This window comes from Phocoena sinus, chromosome 6 (genome assembly GCF_008692025.1).
Source record: "Phocoena sinus isolate mPhoSin1 chromosome 6, mPhoSin1.pri, whole genome shotgun sequence".
Lineage (NCBI taxonomy): Eukaryota > Metazoa > Chordata > Mammalia > Artiodactyla > Phocoenidae > Phocoena > Phocoena sinus.
The window spans coordinates 43301162-43321143 of record NC_045768.1 but is presented as its reverse complement, the minus strand read 5'-3'; the positions used below and the strand labels follow the sequence as shown (position 1 = coordinate 43321143).

The 19982-nt window shown below is 34.1% G+C and overlaps 1 protein-coding gene across 6 annotated transcripts in view; it reads left to right on the top strand.

Moving 5' to 3' along the window:
• VPS13A (vacuolar protein sorting 13 homolog A) overlaps window positions 1–19982 on the top strand; it is a 236934-nt gene that overhangs the window by 15869 nt on the left and 201083 nt on the right. For all 6 annotated transcript variants that reach the window (XR_004350289.1, XR_004350290.1, XM_032634365.1 and 3 more), the window contains exons 2-6: window positions 9425–9468; window positions 11699–11741; window positions 14927–15022; window positions 15292–15393; window positions 19692–19801. Coding sequence is in view for 4 of the 6 variants with exons in the window: in XM_032634365.1 (XP_032490256.1) it covers window positions 9425–9468; window positions 11699–11741; window positions 14927–15022; window positions 15292–15393; window positions 19692–19801 (395 nt within the window). In the remaining 2 variants the exon portion in view is untranslated. The remainder of the gene's footprint in view (window positions 1–9424; window positions 9469–11698; window positions 11742–14926; window positions 15023–15291; window positions 15394–19691; window positions 19802–19982) is intronic.

The window sequence follows — 19982 nt, the reverse complement described above, 5'->3', positions numbered from 1 at the left end:
TTACAGTGTTTCTGCTGAGAAATCTACTGATAATCTTATTGAGGATCCTATGTACATGTCAAGTTGCTTTTCTCTTGTTGCCTTTAATAGTCTCTCTTTGATTATTGTGTTTCTTGTTTGAGATTCTTGAATTTATATATCCATGTCTTTCTTCAAATTTGGGAGGTTTCTGGCTATTATTTCTTCAAATAAGCTCTCTACCCCTTTATCTGTCCTCCTTGTGGACTCCCATGATTAACAATATATTGACCCACTTAATGATGTCCCGTAAGTCCCTTAGCCTCTGTTCACTTTTCCTCATTTTTTTTTTTTTTTACTCCTAACTGTATATTTTCAAATGACCTGTCTTCAAGTTTTCTGATTCATTCTTTTGCCTGTTCAAGTCTGCTTTTGATTTTCTCTAGTGAGTTTTCAGTCCAGTTATTCCTTATATCTCCATTGGTGTGTGTGTGTGTTTTCTACTTTCTTTCAAGACTTGTAGTTGATCTCATGTACATACAACATTGAATAAGGTTAAGGTGTGCAACATGTTGGTTTGATACATTTATATATTGCAGTATGGTTACCACCATAGCTTTAGCTGACACCTCTGTCGATTCACATCAATATTGTTTCTTTTTTTTTTTGTGGTACGCGGGCCTCTCACTGCTGTGGCCTCTCCCGTTGCGGAGCACAGGCTCCGGACGCGCAGGCTCAGCGGCCATGGCTCACAGACCGAGCCGCTCCGTGGCATGTGGGATCTTCCCGGACCGGGGCACGAACCCGTGTCCCTTGCATCGGCAGGCGGACTCTCAACCACTGTGCCACCAGGGAAGCCCTTGTTTCTTTTTTGTGGTGAGAGTGTTTAAGATTTAGTTTCTCAGCAGTTGTTGAAATATATAATACACTATTTGACTATAGTCACCATGTGCTACATTAGATCTCCATAACTTAATTATCATAGTTGCAAGTTTATGTCCTTTAACAACATCTCCCCAATTCTCCCACATTCCAGTCCCTGGTAGCCACCATTCTACTCTGTTTCTACAAGTTTGGGTTTTTTAGATTCTTCACATAAATGATGTCATACAGTGTTCATCTTTCTCTGTCTGGCTTATCTCACTAACCATAAGCCCCTCAGAGGGAGTCCATCCTTGTTGTTTCAAGTTTGTTTCTTACTCATGGCTTAATATTCCATTGTATATATGAACCACATCTTTATCCATTCATCCTGATGACACTTAGGTTGTTTCCATATTTTGGCTACTGTGAATAATGCTGCAATAAACATGCAAGTGCAGAAATCTTTTTTCTTTAATCTTTTTATTTATTTGGTTGTGCCAGCTCTTAGTTGCAGCAGGCGGGCTCCTTAGTTGTGGCTCACAAGCTCCTTAGTTGCGTCTCACTGGCTCCTTAGATGTGGCGTGTGAACTCTTAGTTGCGCACGCATGAGGGATCTAGTTACCTGACCAGGGATCAAACCTTGGCCCCCTGCATTGGGAGCGCAGAGTCTTAACCACTGCACCACCAGGGAAGTCCTGCAGAAATCTTTTTGATATCCCATTTTCTTTGCCTTTGGATGTATATGAAGAAGTGGGTTTTCTGGATCATATTCAAGATTTTTTCCTTTTATTTTCTGCAGTTTGATTATGGTATTCCTAGGTTTAGATTTTTTATTTCCCTGCTTGATATTTTCTGAGCTTCCTGGATCTGTGGTTTGGTGTCTTTATCATTAATTTCAGAAGTTTCTCAGCCATTATTGCTCCAAATATATGTGTATATTTTTGTTCCTCTCTCCTTTTTTGCCTTCTGGTATTTCCATTAGGCATATGTTACAGCTTTTATAATTGTCCTACAGTTCTTGGACAGTCTGTTTCATTATTTTTATTTTACTTTATTTTTCTCTTTGCATTTCAGTTTGGAAGTTTATATTTACATATCCTCAAGCTTGCTGATTTTTTTTAAAGTATGTAAAATGACTTAAACTTTATTTAAAATGTACATTTCAGAACTGTTCAGTATTGTAAATTTATGAACAGACCCAGCGAAATAAGATAGATATTATCACATAATCACTTGTATTTTATTTTTATTTGTTTTTTATTTTTAATTGATTTTTTCATTGAAGGAAAGATTCTTTAAATCCAATAGTGCTTTACAGTTTTCAAAAGTTTCACACAGGGCTTCCCTGGTGGTGCAGTGGTTGAGAGTCCGCCTGCCGATGCAGGGGACACGGGTTCATGCCCCGGTCCGGGAAGATCCCACATGCCGTGGAGCGGCTGGGCCCGTGAGCCATGGCCGCTAAGCCTGTGCGTCCGGGCCCTGTGCTCTGCAACGGGATAGGCCACAACAGTGAGAGGCCCGCGTACCGCAAAAAAAAAAAAAAAAAAAAAAGTTTCACACATACAATTTCATATAATCCCATAATAACCATAATAATCTTTTTCCCCCCAACCCCCTATATTGTTTCTTTCTCCTTCCCTCTCTCCACTGGTAACCATTAGTTTGTTCTCTGTATCTGTGAGTCTGTTTCTTATTTGTTTTATTCACTAGCTTGCTGTATTTTTTTTTGATTCCACATATAAGTGATATATAGTATTTGTCTTTCTCTTATTTATGTCACTTAGCATAATGCCTTCCAATTTCATCCATGTTGCTGCAGTGGCAATATTTTATTCTTTTTTATGGCTAGGTATTATTCCATTATATATATATACCACATCTTCTTAATCTATTCATCTGTTGATGGACACTTAAGTTGCTTCTGTATCTTGGCAATTGTAAATGATGCTGCTATGAACACTGGGGTGCATGTATATTTTCTAATTAGTGTTTTGGGTTTTTTTCAGATACATACCCAAGGAGTGGAATTGCTGGGTCATCTGGTAGTTCTATTTTCCATTTTTTGAGAAACCTTCATACTGTGTTCCACAGTGGCTGCACCAATTTACATTCCCACCAACAGTGTACAAGGGTTCCCTTTCCTCCATATCCTTGCCAGCATTTGTTACTTGTCTTCTTTTTGATGATAGCCATTCTGACAGGTGTGAGGTGATATCTTATTGTGGTTTTGATTTGCATTTCCCTGATGATTAATGGTGTTGAGCATATTTTCATATACCTGTTGACCATCTGCTTGTCTTCTTTGGGAAAATGTCTATTCAGTTCTTTTGCCCACTTTTTTTTTTTTTTTTTTTTTTTTTTTTGCGGTTCGCGGGCCTCTCACTGTTGTGGCCTCTCCCGTTGCGGAGCACGGGCTCCGGACGCGCAGGCTCAGCGGCCATGGCTCACGGGCCCAGCCGCTCCGCGGCATGTGGAATCTTCCCACATCGGGGCACGAACCCGTGTCCCCCGCATCGGCAGGCGGACTTTCAACCACTGCGCCACCAGGGAAGCCCTTGCCCACTTTTAATCTTTTTTTTGTTGTTGTTTGTTTCCTTGTTTGTTTGTTTTGCTACACTATGCAGCATGCAGGATCTTAGTTCCCCAACCAGGGATTGAACCTGGGCCCCATGCAGTGGAAGCGTGGAGTCCCAACATCTGGACCACCAAGGAATTCCCCGGGTTTTTTTTTTTTTTTTTTTTTTTTTTTTTTTTGCGGTACGTGGGCCTCTCACTGTTGTGGCCTCTCCCACTGCAGAGCACAGGCTCTGGACGCGCAGGCTCAGCGGCCATGGCTCACGGGCCCAGCCGCTCCGCAGCATGTGGGATCTTCCCGGACCGGGGCACGAACCCTTGTCCCCTGCATCGGCAGGTGGACTCTCAACCACTGCGCCACCAGGGAAGCCCTTTTTTTTTTTTTTAATGTTGAGTTGTATGAGCTGTTAATATATGTTGGATGTTAACTCCTTATCAGTCATTTCATTTATAAATATTTTCTCCCATTCAGTAGGTTGTCTTTTTGTTTTGTTGATGGTTTCCTTTGCTGTGCAAAAGCTTTTAAGTTTAATTGGGTTCTTCTGTTTGTTTGTTTGTTTTGCTTTTGTTTCCTTTGCTTTAGAAGATGGATCCAAAAAATATTGCTGCAATTTATGTCAAAGAGTGTTCTGCCTATGTTTTCCTCTAGGAGTTTGATAGTATCCGGTCTTACATTTAGGTCTTTAATTCATTTTGAGTTTGTTTTTGTATATGGTGTTAGAAAATGTTCTAATTTTGTTCTTTTATGTGTAGCTGTCCAGTTTTCTTAGCACCACTTGTTGAAGAGACTGTGTTTTCTTCATTGTATATTCTTGTCTTCTTTCTCTTAGATTAATTGACCATAAGTGTGTGGGTTTATTTCTGGGCTCTCCTCTTACATTGATTAATGTGTCTGTTTTTGTGCCAGTACTGTTTTGATTACTGTAGCTTTGTAGTATAGTTTGAAGTCAGGGAGTGTGATTACTCCAGCTCTGTTCTTCTTTCTCAAGATTGTTTTGGCTATTCAAGCTCTTTTGTGTTTCCATGAAAAATTTAAAATTATTTGTTCTAGTTCTGTGGAAAATGCCATTGGTATTTTGATAGGGATTGCATAGAATCTGTACTTTGCCTTGGGTAGTATGGCTATTTTAACAGTATTAATTCTTTCAATCCAAGAACATGGTATATCTTTTCATCTGTTTGTGTCATCTTCAGTTTCTTTCATTCGTGTCTTATATAGTCTTCTGAATACAGGTCTTTTACTTCCTTGGGTAGATATATTCCTAGGTATTTTATTCTTTTTGATGCGATAGTAAATTGGATTGTTTCCTCATTTTCTCTTTGATACTTTGTTGTTAGTGTATAAAATTACAACAGCTTTCTGTATGTAATTTTGTATCCTACAACATTACTGGATTTGTTGATGAGCTATAGTAGTTTTCTGGTGGTGTCTTAAAGATTTCCTGTGTATAGTACCGTGTTATCTGAAAACAGTGACAATTTTACTTCTTCCTTTCTAATTTGGATTCCTTTTATTTCTTTTTCTTCTCTGCTGTGGCTAGGACTTCCAAACCTACATTGAGTAAATATGGCGAGAGTGAATGTCCTTGTCGTGTTCTTGATCTTAGAGGAAATGCTTTCAGCTTTTCAGCATTGAGTATGATGGTAGCTGTGGGTTTGTAATCATATATTACAGGCAAAATGGATGTTGAATTTTATCAAAAGTTTTTTCTGCATCTATTGAGATGATCATATGGTTTTTATTCTTCAGTTTGTTAATGTGCTGTATCACACTGATTGTTTTGTGGGTATTGAAAACTCCTTGCTTCCCTGGGATAAATCCCACTTGATCATGGTGTATGATTCTCTTAATGTATTGTTGGATTTGGTTTGCTGGTATTTTATTGAGAATTTCTGCATCTGTGGTCATCAGTGATATTGGCCTGTAATTTTCTTTTATGGTATCTTTGGTTTTGGTATCAGGATGATGGTGGCCTCATAGAATGATTTTCGAAGTGTTCCTTCCTCTGCAAGTTTTTGGAGTAGTTTAAGAAGGATAGGTGTTAACTCTAAGTGTTTGGTAGAATTCACCTGTGGAGCCATCTGGTCCTGGACTTTTGTTTTTTGGGAGCTTTTTAATCACAGTTTCAATTTCAGTACTTGTACTTGGCCTGTTCATATTTTCTATTTCTTCCTGGTTCAGTCTTGGGAGATTGTACCTTTCTAAGAATTTGTCTATTTCTTCTAGGTTGTCCATTTTATTGGCATATATAGTTGCTTGTAGTAGTCTCTTATGGTCCTTTGTATTTCTCTGGTGTCCGTTGTAACTTCTCCTTTCTCATTTCTAATTTTATTGATTTGAGTCCTCTCTTTTTTTCTTGATGAGTCTGGCTAAAGGTTTATCAATTTTGTTTAACTTTTCAAAGAATCAGCTTTTAGTTTTATTGTTCTTTTCTATTTTCTTGGTTTCTATTTCATTTATTTTTGCTCTGATCTTATGATTTCTTTCCTTCTGCTAACTTTGAGTTTTGTTTGTTCTTTCTCTAGTTGCTTTAGGTGTAAGGTTAAGTTTTTTTAATTGAGATTTTTCCTGTTTCCCCGAGGTAAGCTTGCATTGCTATAAACTTCCCTCTCAGAACTGCTTTTGCTGTGTCCCATAGGTTTTGGATTGTCGTTTTTTATCATTTTCATTTGTCTCTAGGTATTTTTAAATTTCTTCTTTGATTTCTTCAGTGATCCATTGGTTGTTTAGTAACATACTGATTAGTCCACATATTTGTGTTTTTTGCAATATTTTTCTTTCAGTTGTTTTCTCATCCCATAGCGTTGTGGTTGGAAAAGATGCTTGATATGATTTCAGCTTTCTTAAAGTTACTGAGACTTGCTTTGTGGCCCAACACGTGATCTATCCTGGAGAATGTTCTATGTGCACTTGAAAAGAATGTGTATTCTGCTGCTTTTGGACCAAATTCTCTATATGTATCAGTTAAGTTCAGGTAGTCTAGTCTGTCATTTAAGTCCAGTGTTACCTTATTGATTTCTGTCTGGATGATCTGTCCATTGATGTACATGTGGGTGTTAAAATCCCTTACTGGGCTTCCCTGGTGGCACAGTGGTTGAGAATCTGCCTGCTAATGCAGGAGACACAGGTTTGAGCCCTGAATACATTGTTCTTTTACGTGTAGCTGTCCAGTTTTCTTAGCACAGGTTGCTCCCACGTGCCGCGGAGCAACTAGGCCTCTGAGCCACAACTACTGAGCCTGCGTGTCTGGAGCCTGTACTCCGCAACAAGAGAGGCCGTGATAGTGAGAGTCCCGCTCACCACGCTGAAGAGTGGCCCCCGCTTGCCACAACTAGAGAAAGCCCTCACACAGAAACAAAGACCCAACACAGCAAAAATAAATAAACTCCTACCCCCAACATCTTAAAAAAAATAAAAATCCCTTACTATTACCATGTTACTGTCGATTCCTCCTTTTATGTCTTTTAATATTTGCCTTATATTATTTAGGTGGTCTTGTCTTGGGTTCACGTATATTTACAATTGTTGTATCTTTTTCTTGGTTTGATCCTTTGATCAGTATATAGTGTCCTATTTTGTTTTTTTATAATAATCTTTATTTTAAAGTCGATTTTGTGTGATACAAGTATTACTAGTTGGGCTTTCTTTTGACTTTCATTTACATGGAATACCTTTTTTCATCCTCTCACTTTCAGTCTGTGTGTGTCTCTAGATCTGAAGTGAGTCTCTTGTAGATAGCATATATATGGGTCTTGTTTCTGTATCCATTCAGCCACTCTGTCTTTTGGTTGGAGCACTTAGTCCATTTACATTTAAGGTAATTATTGATATGTATGTTCTTATTGTCAGTTTGTTAACTGCTTTGAACTTATTTTCGTAGGTTCTTCCCCTTTCTCCTCTTGTTCTCTTCTCTTGTGATTTGATGAATATCTTTGTGTTTGGGATTCCTTTTTTTTGTGTGTATATCTATTGTAGATTTTTGGTTTGTGGTTACCATGATGTTTTTGTTTAGCAATCTATACAAAGCATAATAGCCAAAAACTTCCCTAACGTGAAAAAGGAAGCACTCACTGAAGCCCAGGAAGTGCAGAGAGTCCCATACATGATAAACCCAAGGAGGAACACACTGAGACACATATTAGTCAAGCTGACAAAAGTTAAAGGCAAAGAGAAAATATTAAAAGCAACAAGGGAAAAGCAACACATAAGAAGGAAATCCCCATAAGGTTATCAGCTTATTTTTCAGCAGGAATTCTGCAGGCTAGAAGAGAGTGACACAATATATCCAAAGTGATGAAAGGGTAAAACCTATAATCAAGAATATTCTACCTAGCAAGGCTCTCCTTCTGATTTGATGGAGATGAAAAGCTTTACAAACAAGCAAAAGCTAAAAGAGTTCAGCACTACCAAACCAGCTTTACAACAAATGTTAAAGGAACTTCTCTAGGTGAAAAAAGAAAAGGCCGCAATTCAAAGCAGGAATATTATTAAATGAAAAGGCTCACAGGTAAAACACAAACATACAGTAAAGGTAGGAAATCATCCACACACAAAGCTAGTAGGGAGGTTAAAAAACAAAAGTAGTAAAATCATCTATACCCACAATAAGCAGTTAAGGGATACACAAACAATTAGATATAAAATGCGATATTAGAAACAGTCATTGTGAGAGGAGGAGAGTACAAATGCAAGTTTTTAAAAATGCATTTGAGATCAGCAACTTAATTGCATATATATATATATAAATATATATATATGCTGGGTTGGCCAAATATATATATTGGGTTGGCTAAAACGTTCGTTCGGGTTGTTCTGTACATCTTGTAGAACAACCCAAATGAACATTTTGGCTAACCCAGTATATATATAGACTGCTATACAAAAACCTCATGGTAACTGGAAAAACCAAAAACCTAAAATCACTTGTACTTTAAATGGTACTACAAGCATCTAAAGTTAGTTTTATATGGAAATATTAACTTTGTTGGATATTTTAATGTCATTATCTCTTAATCTTTTTTTTAGTGTCATGTATTTTTCATTTTGCTGCACTGTGAGCCCTTTTTTATTTAAGAAGATTTGATAGAAATATTTCTATCAAATTTAATTTTTTTAACCAGTATGTGGAGATATTGTATAACATTATAGACTTATTTAAAGCTATTTATAGAAGATACATTTTAATGTAAAATAATGTTTTACAGTATAGCACTTTTCAGCTGTACTCAGTGATTCATTTTATGTCTGTATAGTATATTGACTCGAAAAAAAATTCAGAGCAAAGTATATTGAAGGCTGCCAGTACAAAGAATTATCCATAAATGAAAAGTTCACGCTCTACATTTGAACATTACAGTAGAAAAAACAATAAGTGATACTCCATGTACCTATATCATTCACTGATTGGTCACTACCACAATGGATCAAAAAGTTTGTCTAATTGTACAGCTTACCTTTATTAGATGTTTACTGATGTTTATTTCTTGTTTGTTTCCCCAGACGTTATGTGAACGTCTAGACAGCAGTTACTCATATACAAATTATTGCTTAAAAGTGAAGGCATTCATTTTGTGTAGCAGAATTAAAACAGAGCAAGATATGACAACATTCCAGTATCTCTAGGAAATCCTTGTTAACCTCACATTGATGGATTAAAAATTCTTTGCAATTGTATTTAAACAAATATATTTAAATACAGTTCATTTTTTCCTATATTTTCTTATATCATGCTGTGTTGGTAAATTCATATTATTTGTATAATTTTAATGAAAATGTATTCATTAACAGTGAGCTACAACCGTAGAGGTCAGAACTTATAGTAAATGATGTTTTGGTCAGACATACAAGCTTAGACTAAGTTGAAGGATGAAGGTGAGCCAACAATCATAGTTGGATTCTGTTTCTGTTATGTACATTTTTATGATTATTTTCCTTAATATGACATTTAGGAATGAAGTTTACCTAACTTGTTAAAATAAAAGTTATTTGAAATTTTCAATTTTATTTTTTAATAATTTTTCTTTTTAGGAGCTGTAGCCCTGAAGAATCTTGAAATTAAAGAAAATGCCCTGGTAGGTTTTGACTATAAAAATTGTTGTATTAGTGCAGTTAGCTGCATAGACTTCTTCCTGATTTACTTTAACATCTTAAATTGTTTAAGTTTGAGAAAAATTTTAAAAAGTAATTTTTGTAAAATGTGAATTTTGCAAAATGGACTTTTAATCTCCTTAAAAGTACAAACTGACAGTGTAATTTTCCCCATTAAAAATATTTCTAAAAAAAAATATATATATTTCTAAAATTTATCTCTTCCTATATGGTTTCATTTTAGATTGTTAATTTACCTCTCCAATCATCTTCAGGTTTTTTTCCCCCAATACCATTTTAATCATTTTTTACTGTAGAATACAGTGGCGTGAATTACAGTGTTGTACAACTGTCATCAGTATGTATTTCTAAAACATTTTTGATACTCCAAGGGGAACCCTGTAACCAGTAAGAAATACCTAACTCCCCATTCCCTCTCTCCATATACCTTGCTAACTTCTACTTTTGTCTGTCTTAATTTGCCTATTCCAGGTACCTCATGTAAATAGAATAATGCTATGTTTGTCATTTTGTGTCTAGTTTACTTAGCATAATTCCTTCAAGGTTCATCCATGTTGTAGCATTTATCAGAAAATCACTCCTTTATCTGGCTGAAAAATGTATGTATATGCCACATTTTGTCCATTTATCTGTTGATGGACACTTGGGTTGTTTCTGCCTTTTGTCTCTTGTGAATAATGCTACAATGAACATTAGCATACATGTCCGTTCAAGTTCTTACCTTCAGTTCCTGTGTGTAAATACTTAGGAGTGAAATTGCTGGATTATTTGGTTATTTTATGTTCAGCCTTTTCAGGAGCTGCCACACTGTTTTCCATAGCAGTTGAACCATTTTACACAGGCGTACCTTGGAGATTTTGCAGGTTCATTTCCAGTCCACTGCAATAAAGTGAATACTATTGCAATAAAGCAGGTCACATGAATTTTTCCCAGTGCATATAAAAATTATATTTACTCATACTGTATTCTCAAAAACAAGTTTACATACCTCAATTAATAAATAACGCTATTGGGAAAGTGGCGCTGATAGATTTGCTTAACACAGAATTGCCACAAACCTTCAATTGGTTAAAAACAAACAAATAAACAAACAAACACCCCCCCCCCCCCCCCCCGCAGTATCTGGGAAGCACAACAAAGCAAAGTACAATAAAATGAGGTATGCCTAAATTCCCACCAGCATGCATGAGGGTTCTAATTTGTCCACATCCTTGACAACATTTATTTTCTGGTTTTTGATAACAGCCATCCCAGTGGGAATGAAGTGGTATATCATTTTGGTTTTCCTTTGCACTTCTCTAGTGACTGTTGAGGCTGAACATCTTTTCATGTGCTTATTGGCCATTTTTATATGTTCTTTGGAGAAATGTCTACTGAAAAGCATTGCTGATTTTTTTTTTTTTTTTTTTGGTCTAGTTTCGGTTCTTTATATATTTTGGTTATTTCCCCTTATCAGAAGATATGATTTGCAAATACTTTCTCCCATTTTGTGGGTTGTCTTATGCCTCTGTTAACAGTGTTATGTACAACATTTTTTTATGCAAAAAAATTTAATTTTGATGAAATTGACTTTATCATTTAATTGTTGTTGTTGCCTGTGCCTTTCATGTGATATCCAAGAAATCATTGCCCAATCCAGTGTCCAGAAGATTTTACCTTTTGTTTTCTTCTAAGGTTTTATAGTTCTAGCTCTTATGTTAGGTATTTGGTTCATTCTGAGTTAATTTTTGTATATGGCATAAGATAAGGGTCCAACTGCATTCTTTTGCAAGTGGATATCCAGCTTTCCCAGCACCATTTATTGGAAAGGTTGTCCTTTCCCAACTGAATGGGGAGAAATTTATTTGAAGATGTTTTTTGCAAAGTGGAGTTTAATCTCCTCACAAATACAAACTGACAGTGGAATTTTCCACTTTCTTTTTCCTTTTTTCAAGCAGTGTAAAAGCTGTAGTGATTCTGGTATGGGTAACTTAGGGGTCAGTATTGCTGTAGAACTTTTTTGTAGTTATTTTAAGGTGATCAGTCTCTGAATTTTATGGATTTGAAGATAATATTGCAATTATAACTGTTGAGGGTAAAGAGAAGGTGTAAGTTAACTTAAATCCCTTAAGTAATTTTGGGAAGAAACAAATAGTCATCTGTTTTGTTGAACTGTATATGTACTAATATTTTACATATGTGTATTTTTTGTAGAGTCAACTGGATGTACCGTTTAAAATTAAAGTTGGCCATATAGGTAAGCTATCCTTAGTATTTGAATGTCCTTGTTGGACATGCAACCAGAATAATATGTCTAATATCTCTATAATGTGATATTTATAATGTTTCTGAGAATAAATTAAAAGCATTATGTGTTTTCATCTACGTAGAGCTTAGTTGTGTAACTTTAAAATGTTGTGCATGAATCCCTTCTTTAGTACTGGTGAAATTATGCATATTGTTAAGTGTTAAAATGAGTTGAGATCAAAGCATTAAATCTAATAGCATGATTGTCTCAGTTTCTTAGGTTTCTGACTAGTTATCCTTGCTGTATTCCGATTGGCCATGGATATGTGGTATAAGGAGTAGGGTCTGGATCATCCAGGCAGTATGGCTAGGAACCAATCAAAAACCTAGTTTCTGCTCTGGAAGTTTTCTAGTTTTCTAGGAAACACTGTGCTATCTTTCTTGTTTTGTATTATTTTTCCAGTTTTTGTAGTTTACATATTAAATGTATTGGTTGAACAGAAATAATTGATTCAAATATGATGTTTTAATGTGTTTAATAAAGACATGTATGTTTGGTTTCTTAAATTATTTTGGTTTATTTAACTTTATTGGTTTAAGTATTGTGCAAGATGATAGTGTTATTATTTGTGACTTGGAAGTTTTTTATACAGATAATTTGTGTAGTAGAATTTATATAATGTTATTGCAGTGTTTTAGTGTCACTTGGGGAACAAGGTGTTCTGAAAGCTTATATAAATTACATGATGAATGTCTCCACAATTTTGTGCTCTTATAGTTGTTATTAGACTGTATGCCAAAGAAAGTTTTTATCATTTACATTTACATTGCTGAGACTCAAATTCTGTTTCCCTCCTTTCTCCCACCCCCACAATTTAAAGACTATTTAGTATAGATAAGACGGGAAAAATGTCACCCACCTAATATATTTATTTCCACCTACTATATTTACTTTTGCAGATTTTTTTTTTTACTTTTGCAGATTTTTAAATGATTGTTTACATGTGAACATTTTGACTTCCTATAATCATGGTATATGTATGATTTTATATTCTATTTTTAAGTTAATATTTAATAAAGATTGCTCATAATCCATGTTAATTTGACCTCCCTTATTTCTTAAGGTAGTGTAATAATCCATTGAATGCATATTTGGACAATGTAACCTTATATTTCTATTGGTACAAAAATATTACAGTAAACATTTTCACATACCTTTTGAAAATATTCTAAAAGTCGTTGAATTTTATAACTATATTCATTGTAAATCAGTGTATATAAATTTAACATCAATTCAAGAAAAATTTTTTAAAAATATATAAGGGCAGTAAATTGACCTGCTTTCATTTAGAACCTACCTTCTTTCCTTTCTCTCTTTTCGTTTTTGACCATGTTTAAAAATGATGATAAGGTAATTTTCAGTGTTAATATAAGGTGGTAGAAGGTACACTGCGCTAATACCTAATACATAAGATAATCCTGAGAATCATTTAAGGTGTCGTTTGCATATCTCTATCATAGAACCTGACATTTTTTAATATCATTAATTTTTCTTCTAAACAGTAAGTTTTTTCAGAAATGGATTTAATTTTAAAATTTTATTTTAATTTTATTGTATCCTCACTTAGCACAGTACTTGGCATATAGTAGGAACACAATTTGTTGAAGGAAAGAAGTACACATTTCCAAATGAGTGGTACAGTAGTACAGCCGGTTTTATAAGAACGTATTGTCAACCCCCTTGCCGTTAATGGGGGTTGTTAATCTTACTGATCTTTCAAAGTTTTCCTCATTAAGCATGCAGAATTACATACATATCAAATATAAATACTCATGTATTTTCAAAGTAATTGTTTTCACGTGGAAGATTTTTGAAATTACCTTCGTTTATATTTTTATGAATTTTCTAAATTTTCTATAAGAAGCCTGCACTTCATAAGGAGAGGAAAAAGCAAGTTTGGCTTTAAAAAGAAAAAAAAAAAACCTTAATGGTAAAAATGGTACATTGTTAGTTTTATATGTGTTTCTTTGCATACTTAATGCTATTGTGGCACTGTTCTATGTCCTTTTATTCACTTACATTTTTGGATTATTAACGTATGTGTGTATATGTGTGTAAGCAGTCTGCTTGATACATTTATAAGTAAACTGTCAAATTCGTCACAATTATCTTTCCCAATTTGCTCACTTCATTTTAGTTATATTTTGGATAGTATGGAAATTTGAAATGGTCACTGTCTTCTCTGATTTTAAAACTTAGAAAGTTATTCCTCTTTTAGAAATCAGATACTTTGTTTTTTTCTGAATTGACTTAGTATGAAGAAATCTTTTTCTCAATTTGGGGTTTTTAAAAACATGGATTTTGGGGGTTATGTAATGTGACATGTCTAGGTATGTATTACTAACCAGTTAATGCAACACTGGTGTATTTAAGAAGTCTTTCCCTTCTCCAGTCATGACAACTATTTCTAAATCTAGAGATGCATACTTTGTAAAAAAATTTAAAAATATTGAAAAAAACTATTACAGAAATTTTGTAAATACATAAAACTAGAATTAATAGTATAATCAGCCCCTTACATAGCATTTTTTAGTTCAAGAAATCTAATGCTTTTTAAAATACTTTGCTATTGGGTTGTAAAATATTTTCATTAGTTGGAACGATTTTCTAATATTGCCTAGGATCCTTGATTATTACCATAGAAATTTGTTAGTACATACACTTATGATAATCATACTTATGTATATACTATATATATACCATGTAATATATATGTAAAACCTGTATATAAAAAATACACATATAAAGTATGTAACCTACCTTTTTAATGTATGAGAAAAATATTTCTTAGAGATTTTGAGTAAGAATTGGGGAAAATCAATATTATAATATCAAGGGTTGTTGATTAATGGGAGAATAATATTGGTATGTTTGTGGTACATATCACCAGAAATAGAAATTTGTAAATATTTAGAATATGGCTTAGTAGATTTTCCAACAGTACTAGTACAAATAATTTCAAATCGTCACTGTAAAGGCCTTTTGTTTATGGTTGTAAAATAGCTTTCTACAAAGTTAATGAGCTCATAAGGTCAAAGGCTACTTTGTTATCTCTTTTAATGCCTGACAGAAAATAAGCTGATAGTAAATCTAGGTTGAAAGAATAATATTTTTTGTCTTTTTTTTTCATGTAGGTAATCTTAGTCTTCTAATTCCATGGAAAAACCTTTATACCCAACCAGTTGAAGCTCTATTGGAAGACATTTATTTACTCATAGTGCCTTCTTCTAGTAAGTCAAATTTTAAACATTATCATTTCAGTTACTCTTTTTTTGTGCGTGGAAAAATCTTTATATTTGATAATTATGTTTGTTCAAATAATTCTGGTGAATTTTTGGAGATTTTTTTAATATTTAAATTTGGTATTTGATAATAGAACATAAATTGGTTTTTACTCTAATTTTTGCAGACTTTGAATTAGTGATTATTTTCTAGGATATTTTTTGGAATGAGTAAATTTAAGGTAATTAAGATTCTTCCTTTTTTACACTTCCTGTAGGAATAAAATATGATCCTTTAAAAGAAGAAAAACAACTCTTTGAAGCAAAGCAACAGGAACTGAAAAGGATAGAAGAAGCAAAACGAAAAGTAGCTGATCAAGGTAAAAACAAATAAGAATGGTAATAAGAAAAGCGGAAAAGACCTAAATATTTATCACACTTGAGTATTATTTTCTTCTGGAAGCACTGAGATTACTTTAAAAATATGACAGAATCTTATTACATGAGGAATTTTAATGTGGTTTCTACGTTTTATCATGTTTACAGAAATTTTACCTTATAGAAATTTACCTTAGTGCAAATAATATCCCTAGCTTATAAGAGTAAGGTTAGATTTTAACTATAGTAATTAATTTCATCAAGTATATTTTCTTACCTTTCTTGTCTTCTCTTTCTTATTCCACTTGTATCAATTCTTCACCTTTTGGAGTTACTTAGTCTCTTGATATATTTTCCCAAATCTGTTTACCCTCTGGCTCACATCCATTCCTATTCAGCCTAGACCAAAATGGTCCATTACTTCAATCCACTTCTTTTGTCAGTGACAGAGATGTCCTGCAGAAATCTAATCCCTTTCCATTTATGCTAGTGATAGCAATGGTGTCACCATCAACACCTACGCTCTATACTCTGACTCTTAACTTCTCCTTCTAGTGAATCTTTCTCTTTGGCATATAAGTATAATGTTGCCTCCCTTATCTTTAAACATAAAGTCATTTTCCTAACCTTGTCATCTGCTTACCTTATGCTCCTCTGTCCTTCATTTGATAGCTAAGCATCTTAAAAGAAATATATGTGTACTGATCAAAATATCCTTGCCATGCATTTATTTTTTTAAATTAAAAAATGCAATAATAAACAGTTTACCTGCTGACAAACAGGTAAAAGAACATTAAAGGAGATTTAACACATTTCCTGGCAACACTTCTTGTAATTATGTTTTTCTCTCTGTTGTCATTCATTCCTACCCCCATCCTCTTTAAAAAAAAAAAAAATTTTTTTGTGGCATACATATAACAAAATTTACCATCTTAACTACTTTTAAGTGTACAGTTCAGTGGTATTAAGTAGTTACTGTATTGCAACCATCACCACCACATCTCTTCATATCTCTTTCATCTTGTAAAATTGAAACTTTACACCCAATAAACAATAACCCACCCATTCTTCCCCCCTTACCCCCAGACGCTGGCAACCACAATTCTACTTTTTGTCTCTATGATTTTGACTATTCTCAGTACTCATGTAAGTGGAATCATGCAGTATTCATGTTTTTTCAAGTGGTTCATTTCACTTAGCATTATGTCTTCAAGGTTCATCCATGTTGTAGCATATGTTGGAATTCCCTTTTTAAGGCTGAATAATATTCCGTTTTATGTATATACCACATTTTGCTTATCCATTCATCCATCAGTGGACACTTGGGTTGCTTCTGTGCTTCAGCCATTGTGAATAATGCTGCTCTGAACATGGGTGTACAAATATCCCTTTGAGACACTACTTTTAATTCTTTTGGGTATAGACCCAGATGTGGAGTTGTTGCATCAGACGGTAATTCTACTCTTATTTTTAATTTTTGGAGGAAATGCCATAATGTTTTCTACAGGGACTTGTACCGTTTTATAATCCCACAAGCAGTGCACAGGGGTTCCATTTCCTTCACATCCTCACCAACATCTGTTGTTTTCTATATTTTTGATAATAGGGTCCTAATGGGATGAAGTGGTATCTCATGTAGTTTTGATTTGCATTTCTGTAAAAATTAGTATTTTAGCATCTTTTCATGTGCTTATTGACCATTTGTATGTTATCTTTGGAGAAATGTCTGTTCAAGTCTTTTGCCCATCATTTAATTGTTTTTTTTGTTGTTATTGTTGAATAGTAGGAGTTCTTTATATAATTGAATGTTAATCCATTATTAGATATATGATTTGCAAGTTATCTTCCATTCTCTGGGTAGCCTCTTTACTCTGTTGATAGCGTCCTATGATGTACAAGATTTTTAAATTTTCATGAAGTCCAATTTGTCTACTTTTTCTTTTGTTTCTGTGCCTTTGGTGTCATATGCAAGAACTCCTGCCAAATCCAATTGGCATCTTCATTTATGGGCATCTAGGATCAGATTTCTTCCTCTGTCATGTTGTCTACTTTCCAGCTTCTAAATTTTTGAGGTTCTCTCTTATTCATTCTTTCTTCTATACTCTTTTTCTTTTGGTCTTGGAGATTTATCCATTTTCCCCCTTTACTTTTGCCTTTACTTTTACTGAGGAATAGAAAAGTAGATGCAACTCATGTTTAATCAGAAGTCCCTCTTATTTATACTTAAATCTAAAATATAAATAACCATGCTTAAATTACATCAGTTAAACCTTACTGTTATCAGGTAGAAGTTTGAACTCTTCAACAGGTTACATAAAAGCTCTTATGATTTGAATCCTGTCTACCTTTCCAGCCTCATTACTGGCCTCATCCCTTTCATATCTTCTCTGTTCTTTGTTCCAGCTATACTGACCTGTGTAGTTTACTGAATGTACCAACTTCTCTGTGATTATATCTCATTTCTGACTTTATCCAGTATACTTTTGAGAGTTGTCAGCATTAGGATGATAGTTCAGGCTATAAGGTGTGAATGAGATTCCCTGCAGCAACAGTACAGAATGAGAAGAGAAACATTTCTAGGACTGAGCCTGCCGTAAGGAAATCCAACATTTAAGGATTGTATAGAGGAGGAAAACAGCCAAAAAAAAAAAAAAACGAGAGATCAAGAAAGAATGGTTAGATAAGGAGAAAGAAATTTGGAGATTATATCTCCATGGGAAAAGAGTGTTTTAGGAAGCAAAGAATATGTCAGATCCTGCTGAGATATCAGGTAAATTGAGGATTAAGAAATAATTATTTTATGTATGACTTGGAGGTCATTGGTCATCTTAAAAAAAAGCTGTTTTGATTGAGTGATGATTGCAGAAAATAAGCTTCTATTTTTTCCATAGTTGTAAGGTCATTTGCTAAGAGTAAAGAGAGCAGTGGAAGGGTTGTTGGACCTTTGAAGAGTATCAAAAAGAATTTTGTAATAGTTATTCTAGACAGTGTGAACAAGTTAACTGGAGAAATGTAGTAAGGTTGCTGGTGAGTTGAAGTTGGTAATGATTAACTTACAGTAGCTGCAATCTGTTCTGTTGTAATTTTTCTCCTCCAATACTCACCTGGCAAGGCATACATGTTTATATAAAAGGTAGACTTGGTTTTATGCAGGGTTGGAGCTTTATTGACAGAGGAAAAGGAGAAAAAAAAGAGCACAGAGTTTAAAGTGTTAGTGAAATAATTTATTATGGAATCAGAGCCAGATAAGGAAGTCAGAAAGAAACTAGTGGGTAGGGAAAGAAAGATTTAGCATTTAATTGAATGACTGAATAAATTTATAGAGCAGAGGATTTTATTAGGTAGTGGTGGGATTCATTCAGCATTTAAAATAAAATGTTCTGTCTTCAAAGAGTTTATATTCTACTTTCCACTTTTTAATTCTAAAGTCCTTTTCAATATATTCAAATATATTCAGTTATCTCTTGTTCACTCACACTTGTCTTTGATGTACATGTGATACCTTCATCAACTTTTTATTTGAGACCTTCTGGATCAGATGAATTAGAGAGTAGTAGGTCATTAGAGGAAAAGATAAACAATATGTAGATACAGGTGGAATAGGACTAGAAATAGGAAAGGAGATCACCTTCATTGGCATTTTCAAGTGGGGGCAAAAACGTTAGTAATTAGTGATTATCACAGGCATATTAAAAAAGAAATTACGAACCTCAATTCTTTATATTTCCCTGGAAAGTATTGAAGAGATAGTTAATCTCATTTTGGAAAATGAAACAAATGATGAACTTCCTTCATCCTTGCTTAAAAGGAGAGAGGGAAAGGATCTTATATCTTCCTATTTTGTATTCATTGGGGAAGGAGCACATTCAGCTGTTTTATACTTCTAACCACAGACAACTTATGATGATAGCATAAATTTTAGCAGAGATTCATTCTTTGCTACTGTTTCTGGCTCTTCTAATATAAGCCTATTATATTCTTACCTAATAATCTTTATTGTTTTCTATGTCCTTATATACTCAGGTATAGCTAACAGAAATTATAAAATTTGATGACAGTAAATTCTACATATTTGGCTTTAGTTTGATTGGATAAGAAAGTGGCTTTTGAAAACTGTGTGCATTTAGTCACCTGTGAAAGCCTTTTGGTATGTAAGACTTCTGGAAAGCAGGCTTTTAGTGTTCTGTTTACAAATACAGATATATTTCTTTAACAAGGTAACAGTTACGTTACCTCAATAAGTGTATACACATAGAGTGTATTTTTCATTCAAATCAAAAATGGATATTTGCAATTGTAGAAAAACATCGGGTGGAGAAACAGGACACTTTTACAGAAAAATTAATTACTCAGATCATAAAAAATCTTCAAGTGAAAATTTCCAACATCCATATTCGCTATGAAGATGATGTAAGTATTTTAATAGGTGATAATGGTTTATATTTATTTTACTGTTTGTTGACACCTGCTCTGTAGTGGTCAACTTATGAGATGCTGGGAAGTGGAGGGATATAGAGCTGAAGATGACATTATCTTTATTTTTTATAATTATAGTTGTAATTTGCAGTCCTTAGTGCCTTGATTACACTTT